The following is a 12,847-nucleotide window of genomic DNA, read 5'->3' on the forward strand; positions in this document are numbered from 1 at the left end:
CAATGATTGCATTAGACACAGGAAAAAGCAATGAGACAAACGAACACACGGTACAAAGCTGTGAAATGCCGCCAGCTGGCGACCAAAAAAGGAATAACCTTAACAGAAACGGCAGAATCCTGACACTAAATAAACTAAAGTGACTTTGAAATTATGGACGTCCATCTGTCCAAGCCTCAGAAGTGTCTGTGGTCGAAGTTATTGCAATTTTACCAAACCATTGTTGTTTTTGGTGCTGCAGTCATCACTGCTGTGTTTCAGAACTGGAAAATCTGCACTCTCCCCTGTGAAAGTGTCAGTAAACGTACACTTTGAAGCCACAACAAGAAAAGGTGTACACAATTCTGTATAAATATTTAGATGTTGGATTTCTGCCGAGTTCACCTTCTCCCACTGAGGAGAAGCGAGAGCAAGTGTTGTACCAATTTATATATTTCATTGCTTCGTTGTGTATTTCATTATCAATTTATTTATTTTTGTCACATTGGTTTCCATAAGTTTGAGCCTGGTTTAATAGCCTACAAATTTAGTATATTTGTGGACTAATTGGCAAAAAGTTGCAGCAGTACCCTGTGACTGTTCACAGAGCCATTCTGTAAAGGTTTAAACAGCCAGGAAAGGTGTATCTGGAGGGAGGGAGGGGTATCTGGAGGTGAGAGCTCAAGGCCAGAAGGACACGAGCCCTGCCCTGAATGAAACTGTGTGCCAGCCTGTATGAATTAAGCCAGCTCCTGTCTTGTGGAAAATAGCATCAGCAGCATTATTTAAGGAGCCTCATGAACGGGCGGAAGGTTTTTATGAACTCAATGCAGTGATTGTCGTTGAACCCAAATGAATCGTTGAATTTCTTTACCTGTACGTCCTTTAGCAATGACTAGCTGTATCTCCAGAGATGGACTGCCTTACTCACTTAGGGGTGGCACAGTTTTGGTGTCCAAACAGTCTCTGTTGGGGGGGATGGCTTGATGTATTTGATTGGTTCATAGGTCAATGATGGGTAGCATGAGGTACACCACAAATGTCCTGTATGTGTGTGTTGAGCTAGGTCTGCCCACCCAACCTGATACACACCCCGCCGCCAGTGTATTTTCCTGCTCCAACGTCTTATTTTAATTGATTAAAGTATTATTTATCTAAAAATCTACTGATAATAAAACATAAAACAATACAATTATCATATTTAATTTGGCAACTGAATGAAACAAGGTATCTCCAAAACACAACGAGAATTCAGATTAGTCATGATTTTTTCCCCCAATCTTGCATAATATTTTTCATAAATTTCAGTTTGTCAATCAACTGACTGTTAAGTACCTAAAAAAGCAATCCTTTATTTGTTTGCATCGGTTGCTTATAGCTGACGAAAAAAGCACCATGTGTGCAGTGAAGAGTGACCCGTCAAAAAATACAGTATTTCCTCACCAAAAAGCAAACTTTACGACCTGGTATCTAAAGCCATACCTGATTAGAACTATTCTCTAGATTACTGTTATGATTTTCAAATGCACACTTTTAACATCATCTAGTTTTTTAAAAATATGAATCAAGCATTGGTAAGCAAAGTGGTACCAGGATGTGACCTGTTAAAAATATTTAAATCTCCCATGCCTTGTTAGCAAGTATGAATTAGAAAAAACTTTTACTGTCACTTTATTGACTTTTGGTTGGTCACTAACTCTTTCATCTCTGTAGCAGAAATCACATGGTTTCGCTCAGCCATTTGCTTCCGGGTCAGGGGGAGGTCATCATCAGGGTGAATCAGATGAGACAAACGCTGTCAGCAGAAAAGAAATAATGGCACAGATATTGATGAGCATTGTATATCTACTGATGTGTGTGTGTGTGTGTGTGTGTGTGATTGGATAAAACACTGTAGGCCCTGGGTAAGGGCGTGGGACTGTGGGAACAGGGCTAGCTCCCAGAACAGCTGGGGAGACATGGGTTCTGGGCCTCACCTGTCTGAGAGTGCCAGTGCTGAGGGAGAGCTTGACCAGACTCCACCCCGGAACCAGTACAACAGAGGAGAGGGCCAGCAGCCAGCCCAGCACGTACGCCCAGTCTGGGTACACATACCAGCGGTTAAAGGTCAGGGGCTGGTACTCCACCACAGAGAAGATGAAGGATCCCTACGGGAGAGGAGTAAGAGTGGAAGGTTTTATAAATGTAACACGCCATACTGCCATTGTGTCATAAAAGTAGAATTAACATGAAGCTGTCTTTTAAGCAGGATTCAATTGTCAAAACTGGTCGCATAGTTATGTAGTAAAAAACAAAACAAAACATATATATATATATATGGCATAGGAATAAATAGGAAAAGAAAAACAGTTTTAATTTTAAAATTTGCAGGTTGATGAAAGAAAAAAGACTAAATGCAGAGATCTCACTCAAGTCCCAGAAGTCTGCAGGTTTTTGGTGTGTGCCGGTTCTTAATTTTCAGTCACCAACTTGGTGAATAGTATGCACGCCTTGTTTCCAAAGCATAAATTGTCTGCTGACTGAAAGGAAAACAGAAGATCCTACAGACAGAGGCCCTGATATTTCTGACCCTGAATCATGTGGTAGTCTGGTAATGGTTCGTAGAATTGTTCTTGCCAAGTCTAAATATTTCCACAGCCAAGTTCACTGACTTTCATTTTTCCCCGTTTTTACTATAAAGTACACAAACACAGAAACACATACCAAATCAGCGCACTTGCCTACTATTCAGCTGAGCTGAGTACACTGGATGAGAAAGTTAAGTAGGCAAACCTTTCTCAGAATGTACTGTACAATCCCAGGATGATATACTTTTTCTAGGGTTTCGGTGAGTTCATTCAGAATGCTGCGGCTCGTCTGGTCTTCAACCTCCCCAGACACTCCCACGTCACTCCCCTGCTCACTACCCTCCACTGGCTGCCTGTTATAGCTCGCGTCAAATTTAAAACATTGGTCCTAGCATACCAGGCAGTCAAGGGATCAGCCCCAGCATACCTCCACAAGATATTCAAACCCTACATGCCAGCCAGATCCCTCCGTTCTGCTACCTCAGGACGCCTAGCACCTCCCCCTCTTCGCACCTGCACTTCCAGAACACGTCTCCTGTCTGTTCTGGCCCCACGATGGTGGAATGACCTCCCTGTGGAGGTCAGAACAGCTGAGACACTGACCCATTTCAAACGACGACTGAAGACTCACCTCTTCAGGCTGCACCTCTCCCCATCCCTCTCTACCCCCCTGTAAATGACTGTAAGCTTAGGGTTGTAACTAGGCAGCTGTTTCGTAGGTGACTTAGGTGCGTTAACTGTCTTAACTACTACTTGTATTTTTTCCATAGACTGCGTTGTTGCCATTCTCGTTGTTAGTGTTAATCAGTTTAACCTTCAGGGTCCAAGTTGAACTATGCGGTTGTTCCCTGCACTTGGACCGGTACTTCTCTCTAGGGGTTTCGTCATACTTGTTCCTGGTTATGGTTATACACTTTGTTGTACGTCGCTCTGGATAAGAGCATCTGCCAAATGCCTGTAATGTAATGTAATGTAATGTATATTTGGGAGCATACTTTTCAGGAAGTGAATGGCAGCAAATATGATGTCTGGCGAGTTGGAGAGATGCTTTGTCTCTGGATGTCCGTCGATGGCGGTGAGTCAAACTCACCAGGGTCACCAGTGGTGTGAAGTAGAGCCAGCAGAGCTTAAAGATGAGGCAGGGACGCTCCCCGGTCATGTCCTCAATCACATCGACCATTCGCTCCGCCCCTGCTCGAGGGACACACAGGAACAGCAGTGAACATTGCTGTGTGTATAAAGTGAACCTCTACTGGGAATAAAATAAACTCAATCAGTAATTGTACCAATGTGTATATAAGCCCATAGCCTTTCCTTCTTTTTTAAACGACAAAATAGGCAACTAATTTTGAAATCTGCATTATTTATAGATATTCTATTATTCTCTGAATGTTTAGTTAATGTTAATGGTTTTTCCTGTGGCAGTGAAGGTGATTTCCAGTTAAAAGGCATGTTGTGCATCTCATTTTCAGTCTTTTTTCTTATTGGTTGCATTGACAGGATAAAAAGCTTGTAATCAGGGTCTTGATTTTTTAAAAGTATGCTTTCCTCTATCTCAAAGGGCACCTTTAGAACTAGCATACATTTTAAAAATTAATTTTATGAAAAAATTTTCTTTAACTCTTCTTAACATTGTGAGTGCTCTGTATCTGTTCTTGTTCGTAAATCTTTCCCATTTGGTGGAAATTTTGTCTTTATTTCCACAGGGTGTTGTATTGGAAAGACCCAGTTTCTTGGAAGGTGCACTGTTTTGTGCAGTAATGTGTAAATACAGTACAGATTTTTTTCCCGTGTAAAATTCCAGGCAGGAAGGTCCTGCACTCACCAAATAGCCAACCCATGGCCAGGACCTTGAACATGCACAGGAAGAACACACAGGCCCCATTAAAGGCGTAGTAGTCAAAGAGTTGGAACACAAATATTCCCCCCTGGTGGAAAGTAGGGAAAATGACATGGGTAGATGTTAGGGGAAAGTATGGTCAGGAGGTTTGTGCTTTGTGCAAGACCTGAATTTCGGTTACGATTAGAATGATGCAGGTTTTAGTTCTTTCATATGGGTCTGAAGCCTTGGACGAGGTAGTAAACTGAATTACTTTGAGGAACGTGCAGGTTTTAAAACTGGTAGTAATTAACTTCTTTGTAGGCCAAAGGAGCCAGTGATATCCTCTGGGTAAACTGATAACACATTTTGAAATGTATTTCTTTTTCTCCCCAGCTGTCTTCTTACCTGTGTGACCATCACCAGCTGCAAGACAAAGCAGGTGAAGCAGAAGAGCAGGAGGAAGATCTCTCTGTGCCCGGCCCTCCGCAGTACCGTGGGAAACAGGTCTTTCATCGTTGTCATCACCGCCTCCATTGCCACAAACTGATTGACAGACAGATGCCCCAAGTTTCACCAGAGAGGCAGGGAGAGAAAGGGAGATGGAGGGAAGAAGAGGGAAAGAAAAAGGAAAGGAGATAGATGAAGATGATTGAGACATTAATGTTTAAGTACTGTTTTCCTGCTTGTGAGAAACTATCCACAAATACATCTTTATTAGCTATGAAATGTTGTCCAGTTAGCTTGGCAGGTAGTCTTGCTGTGTCATCTCCAATGACCCAGCATCATACCTTGCTAGCTCAGTACAGCTTTACTTCATGTTAAACAAAGAACCGAACCGGAAGGATCTAGAAGTGTGTAAGGACTGCAGCCAGTTGTGGTGCTGGCAGTTTCACAGACTGAGCAGCCAGGAATGGTGAGCTGCAGCCAGGTGACTGATTACCTGTGTGTCCAGGCCCAGCAGGATGATCATAATGAAGAAGCAGGTGGCCCACAGCTGAGGTAGGGGCATCATTGCTACTGCTTGGGGGTACGCAATGAATGCCAGACCAGGTCCTGGGAGCAGGGAGCAGAGGAGAACATGGAGGTGATGAGAAGGAAAGACAGGAGGAGAATGAAAGAGTCAGAGAATGAATGGGAGAAAAATTAATGATCCAATAGTGTTTACTCTTCCTCCCCTTCTCTCCCAGGTCAGATTCCCTCTTATTACATTTACACATTTTTTGCATAACCAGAGTACCATACTGCCTGTTGTCCATACTGGACATACTTTATAGCAGTAATATTCAGGTTAAGCACCCTGCACAAGAGTACAAAGACAGCGCCCCAGCTGGGAATTTAATCCACAACCTTATTGCATATTGCTACTTCTCTCCTTTTCAAGTTAAACTCAGATGCTTCATTGTCATTATATAGACTCAATATCACCAGAGCCAATATGACAGAGTTAATATAATTACAACAGTAACATCAACAATACATGATTTAGTGATTTTTGGTAGTCCAACAGCTGCTTAATTTTGCATAGAAGACCACAGCTAAGCTCACCCAGAGCAGCGTTGGTTATGACCTTTCATATTGCTTTGACACGCAGTCATATGTGCACCCTTTTCAGCCAATAGGTGTTGCCAAACTGAACCCTCTCATACCCTAAGCGAAGCAGGCACCAATTGTGTCATCCTGTTGAGCTACCTGCCACAGTGAGCACTAGCACGGTCTGGATTTGATCCAAGGCTGTGATGCTCATCCATGCACCACATTGTGGTGCCTTAATTAAATGAACCATCCAACAGCTCAATTTACTTACATACTTTTAAATATATAAAAATATTTTTGTCACATCTTCATTATTTGTCTTGGCATACTGTACAAAGAGCTTCTGTACCTGATTCTGCCACTTCCTCAATGGCGACGCCCTGCTCATGTGCCATGAACCCCAGCACAGAAAAGACCGCGAATCCCGCCACTACACTGGTCCCGCTGTTCAGCAGGCACAGCCACAAACAGTCCCTGCAGAAACACCACCAAGAGGGTAAAATAATCTGCCTCGATTTTGCATTTATTTTCTTTCAAGGTGAAAGAAATTAAGTGTTTGCTGCTAAGTGTCTTTCAGGATAAGTCTGGATATCTCAGTATTGCACAGGACAAAGGATAAATGTGGATATCTCAGTATTACACTGAACAAAGGAAATGTGAATATCTTGGTACTGCACTGGACAAAGAGTTGCATACTTATGTTTAAGCATCTGACATTCCTACCCTTGTGTACTGTGTTAGGGCCTTACTTGTAGCAGTTGTTGTTATATGTGTTGTAGCTACCCAACACAGTTAAAGTACCCACTCCAAGACTGTAGGAGAAGAAGATCTGAGATCCTGCCTCCATCCACACCTGCAGTGACATCACAAACTGTGAACACATTTGAGGCGATATGGCTGAAAACATTTATATGTTCGCCATCGGAATGAAATAAGGAAAGATACATTTAGCTGTGACAAGGTGATGGGGCACTGCCTGGTATATTCTGATGTTACAGAGTACTTACCTGTGGGTCTGTCAGGTGGGAGGGGTCAGGGTACAGGTAGAACACCACCCCCTGCAGAGCTCCAGGTAGAGTTAGCCCTCGTATCAGCAACACCAAAAGCATCAGGTATGGGAAAGTAGCAGTGAAATAAACCACCTGGTGTGAGAGGGAGAGAGAGAGCGTGTGCGCAGAATGGGTGTGTCTTTCCCTGTCGGACACATTTTTTCTGTCTCTCTCTCTCTCTCTCTCTCATACACACACACACAAAGGGGATACATGTGTGTGAGAAAGCACAAAGCAGACACAAACAAACATCTCAGAATGCAGGTACATGTGTGCGTATGGTCAGGGGGAGAGAAAAGACTCAATTCATGGATAAGGAGGTTTCATCAACAGACTACCTGTTCTGCATAACTTAATTGTGTTTATGTGCTTTTAGTTGTTGTGATGTGCAATTTCACAGTTTAAAGGTTTTCAGGCTAAATTATGTTTTTAACTGCTGATCAAGAGCATGAAGCAAGCAATGTCCTTCTCAGTCTTTAACTGAACCAAATTTGTTGGCAGACTCATTAAAAGTTACCTGGCAACACATTTAATAGGAAAAAATAGGATAAAAAACGGAGTCAAACAGGACAGGAAAACATTTGGTGCATCAAAATGTCAGCATGGTTTATGTGTCCCTGTTTGACTGAACACATGCCACCCTGTGTTGAGTATTCCAGTCTATTACACAGTCAGTCTCACTCTTTATAGAGGTAGCCCAGGTAAGGACATTCTGTGCTTATCTCTCTCAGTAGCTCTGGGACAGACCTTGCCTGTAGACTTCACCCCCTTCCAGATGCAGAAGTAGCAGATGACCCACATGATGATGAGGCACAGAAGCACCTCCCACCTCACACTGCCCACCTCCTCAATGCCCCCCGAGATCAACAGCACACGTCTCCTGGGTGGGGGCGGGCGGGGGGGCGGAGGAAAGAAAAGAGAAAAATGACAGGAGGAAAGGGAGGTAAGCCAGGAAAAAGTATAAAAATATCAATTAAGTATAAAAATATGAACATTAAAAATATTCTACCAGTTAATTTATATTTATTCACATGTAATGTGAGAACCATTATTTTCTGCACACCCCTTGCACCCTAGCCCTACCATGTACATAAATAATGAACATTTTCTCTTCTTATGGTTCTGCTAGTATTAATTCACATAAATGCAAAAAGGTTAAACTACGTCGATGTGCTCCATCTGCAAACTAGACTAATATGTCCCTACACATCACCTTATTTATTAGCAGACACTCTTTTCTTGAGCAACGTACACTTTTTCCATACATTTATACAGTTGAATATTTACATAAGCAATTCAGGGTAAATAGATTATAAAAAGACTAGAACACAACCTCTGAGTTTCCTAGTTCCCCAACCCTGAGGTCTGTCAGAGGTGCAATCCTACAGAACTCAGTCTGCAAACTTACTCCCAAAACTCAGTGGCTGCAGAAGATGAGTTGTTGGGCTGTTGGGTCCAGTTTGTGGTGAGGTTTCGGTTGGAAATGTCCACACAGTGATCTGAAACACAGAGAGAAGCTTTTCCTAAATCACATGCAGACAGCTGTTAATAAAATGAGCTCTTCATTATGAAAAGGTTATGAGTGTTAAAACATGTGGAAATATATATTTATAGACATATTACAAGTGTTAAGGATACATTTTGAAATCATTGCAAAACAAATTGCAAATAATTGTGCATTCTGAAATACATTCCATGAAGCAAGCATAAGATCACATATGAATGTTGCAACCTGAAATACCCACATATATCACACATACTGGCATGCAGAGGCATCACAATAATACGTTCCTCATGTTTAACTGATCTGAATTTGCTGCACAGTTTTGTACCTGTATGCACCATGGATTGCAGGAGGAGCAAATGTCACCTGTATTTCAGGTGTTATTACAGTCAGCCCAGTGTAGCTTAGAGACGGGCTCTGTACCTGTGTCCCCCTGTATGGACTGCAGGTGGAGTTATACCACTTACACTAATTTCAGATCTTACCTGAGTTCCAGGTGTTGGAGCAGCTGGCCCAGGGCAGCTGTGAGCTGAAGGAGAAGTAGAGGTAGAAGAGAGCCCAGGCCAGGATGATGATATAACACATGCAGCTGTAAAACAGGATCAGCTGGCCCGCATAGCCAATTCCTGAGACACACGCAGGCACACACACACAGACACACACGTACACACATATACACACTCGATTAGCAGGTGACAATGGCAATCCCTGAGACACACACAGGCACATAGACTCAATTAGCAGCTGACAATGCCAATCGTTAGTTTGAACAGCTACATTGTGCAGTTACTGGTTGTGAACATGCCTGCTGTGGTTTCTCTTCGTATTTGGATTCCTGATGGTGACACTGATGCCTTCTGCTTTGAGAGACACTCTGGATTGGAGTGCCTGACAACTGCGTGTAATATACTGTAACTTTTTCTTCCTGTGCGATTGCCCCATTTTCCCTGTAAGAGTAAAGTCCACCTCTTAGCCTCACAGAGCTAGATTCTGGTGTAGAAGTGCAATACTGCAGCTGCAATAATAATATATACATTTTCCCAGGTGACCTTTGATTTGGGAGAATATTCAAACTCCCTCCTGTGCCATGATTGAGTGCTGTCCTGAAGTACTGTAACCCTACTGCTGATTATCCATTAGCTCCCAGTGTATTCACTGACCCCAGTCCACATCTCCATGCCTTGGCTCAGGAGATTTAATATATTTGACATTACATCCGATTATGAGCTGCCCTGCAAGGCCGTTGGGCGCACAGAAACAGAAACTGGCCTGACCATAATGCTGATCCACACAGTAGAACAGGACCTTAATAGGGTGAGCCCCAGGCAGCTTAGAGTCACACTAACCATTCCCCGCCAATAGCAACAGTGCACCTCTGCAGTTGTTGCATTTTTTATATATCTATAGAGTTTGGGGATTCACATGTAAGAACAATTGAACTGAACCCCTGGCTGCATGGGGAGATTTGTACATGGATTGAGAGGCAGCTGCTCTAAGGCCTGGGCCACACAGTCTCCCCTCTGTTTAATCTTTAATCACATGCTCATACCTGGTGAGCCTGTCTCTTCTCTCCTTCACACCCTATTGTGATCTCGGTTTTACTCATTTTATGAGACGTTTCTGGCCTCTCACCCTCAGCCAATGGGCACAGCTTCCTCCAGCAGGTGATGCCCCCCTCCTGGGTGTACTGCCCCATGGCAGTTTCTAATAGGAACAGGGGTATCCCACAGATCACCACAAAGAGTAAATATGGCACAAGGAACGCTCCTGCAGACACACCCACACACAAAGGGAACATTTGAGATAACCAGTCTCATGGCTGGAACAAGACCACAGATATTAAGTTCCAGGCAACCAGCAATCTTTCACTATGGCTGTGTCCGAATCAGCGCACTTGCCTACTATTCAGTATATAAGTTGAGTATACTGGATAAGAAACTTGTTAAGCTGGCAATATTTTCTCTAAATTGCAGGGTACTTAACATTCCAGAATGATTAACTCATTTCTAGGGGGTTTTGTTGGGTGTGTTTCGGGGCATACTTTTCTGGGAGGAAACAACCATTTTGATCCCATGAATATGATGTTCAGCTTTGCTTTAAAAGGAGCAGCTTCACTGATGTTTTCCTTCAACAACAACACTTGAGCATGATGTACAAGGGCAGAACATCTTAAAACACTTTCACAGTACGGTTGGAAAATAGTATGGAGGATATTTTTTACATATTGCTCATCGCAGACTAAAATGTGCAGTTGCTTAGCAAACAGTACATACTTTGAGGACACAGTAGTTTGAAGGCTGAATTTGACACAGGCTTTGTGACTTTGCTTGGGAGTTTCCCATAATGAAGTCCAACCTGTTAGGTAACATGTACACATACGAACAGAGCACTGAACACTACACCACCCAGAATCAAGAACTATGCAAATAAAAACTCATTTAGAATATATAGGTACTTTTAACATATAAGTCAAACCAATTGTTCACATTAACTCTTATAAAACTCACAGTCTTACTTATGTTTACTCAAACTCAATGACACTCTCTGTCATACTTATTCATATTCATGGTCTCACTCTGGAGCACTCACACTCCTACTTGCTCTTAGACTCATAAACCTTACACTCATACACTCACTCACACTCATACTCATACTCACACTTATACACTCATACACTCACTCACACTCATACTCATACTCACACTTATACACTCATACACTCACTCACACTCATACTCATACTCACACTTATACACTCATACGCTCACTCACACTCATACTCATACTCACACTTATACACTCATGCATTCATACACACACTCATATCCATAATTACATTCATACTCACACTCATTCTCAGATACTCATGCAATTACATTGATACACACTTATTCAATTGTACTCACACTCATACACTCGCTCACTCATACTCACTCATACACTCACTCTTACACTCACTCACTCACCACCGCCGTTCTTGTAGCAGAGGTAAGGGAACCTCCACACATTTCCCAGCCCCACTACGTTCCCCGCTACCGCCAGGAGGAACTCCACCTTACTCCCCCACTGGCCCCTCTCCTCCAATGGCCTTTCATCTGTCTCCCTTTCCTTCTTCATCTGTTCTTCCCCTGGGATCGTTCACTCTCACTGTGTCCCTCTCTAGTGCTGTCTGTTCCTCACTCTCTGACCGTTTTCCTTTGTCTGGACACTGCAAGCTGGGAACAGAGGCTGATGTTTTACCCACTGACTGTCTGACATGTTCTTACATGTACACGGTGTATTTGGGATGCTGGGCCAAGTTACCAAGTGACAGGGCCACGTTAAAGAATAGCCATCTTTTTATGAGTAAAGGCCCAGCTAGTATGTGAAAACATTATGCATGAAGTGAGTGAATCAGGAACTTTATTTTCCACAACCATTAATGTAGAGCCTAGAAGGCATGCTGGTGGTTTCAAAGCGTGTGGTTGATGGTGCCCGGTTTTCCCTAAGCTGGTACTGCAAGTGTCAAAATGTTAGCTGGAGGTGAGAAATCAGCTAATTTGTCCATGTTTTAATTTTTTTTTCAAAAGTTTTTGTGTTTTGATTTAGTCTCATTTGAAGACCAAAACAAGGGGCCCTTCAGTTGTTCTTATGGATCACAAAAAACAGTTGGTATAATAACAAATCTTAGGGAGTGTGGCCAGCATGCTGTACATGCCCACAGTTGCCACACCATATGACCTGATATGTTTAATGTGCAATACCTGTAGGAGGCAACATTAGGAAACTCAATGTGCAATGCGTGAACTTAATATGAGCTTCAGATCAGGAGATATGGCTTGAAATGGAAAAAATGCATATTTTCTACATGTAAGATGGCTGCTAGGTCAGGTGACCTGACAGGTTACTAGCATGTCACTTCTTTAAAATTATGTGTTGTGTTTGTTGGCTTTGTGTGCCTTCCAGACATGAAGTCCTTCTGGGTCTTTTCCAATACAGAGCACTTTCCTGTGTGCAGGAACAATACAAACATACCTACACTGCATAAACAAAGACTACATAAAAAGAACTGGCTAAAAAAAGAAACAAAACCATAAACTATACGTGCTTACACCTGTTTTTGATTTATCTTCAATTTTACTGTATATTCTAGAGAGGTGACCAATTGGCCACCCCTGAAGAGAGAATTCACTCTTGAATCAGCCGATAAATTAAGTTAGCCAAAATTTGAAATACAATCTAATGGTGGAACACAGGACATAGGCTATGATTCTCCAAATGTGTCCAATTTTGTACATAAAAATGCATGTTTTATAACCTTATCTTACATTTCTGTTCTGATTCAAATAAAGGTAGAGATATGCCTTGTATGTTGGCAAAGGAAGAGCAAAACTTAAGGAACCACAAAATTGTC

At 42.5% G+C, this 12,847-nt stretch overlaps 1 protein-coding gene across 2 annotated transcripts; it reads right to left on the minus strand.

Annotated features, from left to right (window-relative positions):
• Window positions 1–1,166: 1,166 nt before the first annotated feature.
• Window positions 1,167–11,686, minus strand: LOC118209633 (sodium- and chloride-dependent GABA transporter 2-like). Of its 2 annotated transcripts, none has more exons than XM_035385160.1 (14): window positions 11,421–11,686; window positions 10,087–10,221; window positions 8,940–9,080; window positions 8,359–8,449; window positions 7,698–7,830; window positions 6,909–7,043; window positions 6,651–6,754; window positions 6,251–6,375; window positions 5,309–5,421; window positions 4,774–4,911; window positions 4,372–4,474; window positions 3,637–3,737; window positions 1,956–2,126; window positions 1,167–1,774 (listed from the first exon to the last, which is right to left on the minus strand). In XM_035385160.1, the coding sequence occupies exons 1-14, from the start codon at window positions 11,569–11,571 to the stop codon at window positions 1,646–1,648; spliced, it is 1,770 nt and encodes a 589-aa protein (XP_035241051.1). In that variant the 5' UTR covers window positions 11,572–11,686; the 3' UTR covers window positions 1,167–1,645. The 2 variants fall into 2 exon arrangements, with proteins under 2 accessions (XP_035241051.1, XP_035241049.1); XM_035385158.1 differs by having other exon boundaries at window positions 6,651–6,772.
• Window positions 11,687–12,847: the final 1,161 nt, after the last annotated feature.

This window comes from Anguilla anguilla, chromosome 12 (genome assembly GCF_013347855.1).
Source record: "Anguilla anguilla isolate fAngAng1 chromosome 12, fAngAng1.pri, whole genome shotgun sequence".
Lineage (NCBI taxonomy): Eukaryota > Metazoa > Chordata > Actinopteri > Anguilliformes > Anguillidae > Anguilla > Anguilla anguilla.

What these genes read in the sequence shown, in the direction of transcription:
- LOC118209633 (XM_035385158.1), bottom strand. Translation starts at nt 11,571, where the DNA reads ATGAAGAAGGAAAGGGAGACAGATGAAAGGCCATTGGAGGAGAGGGGC. An exon ending in GCAGCCACTGAGTTTTGGGA is followed by an intron (nt 7,831 to 8,358) that starts GTAAGTTTGCAG and finishes GCCCCCACCCAG; the next exon opens with GAGACGTGTGCTGTTGATCT. An exon ending in TATAACAACAACTGCTACAA is followed by an intron (nt 6,376 to 6,650) that starts GTAAGGCCCTAA and finishes GTGTTTCTGCAG; the next exon opens with GGACTGTTTGTGGCTGTGCC.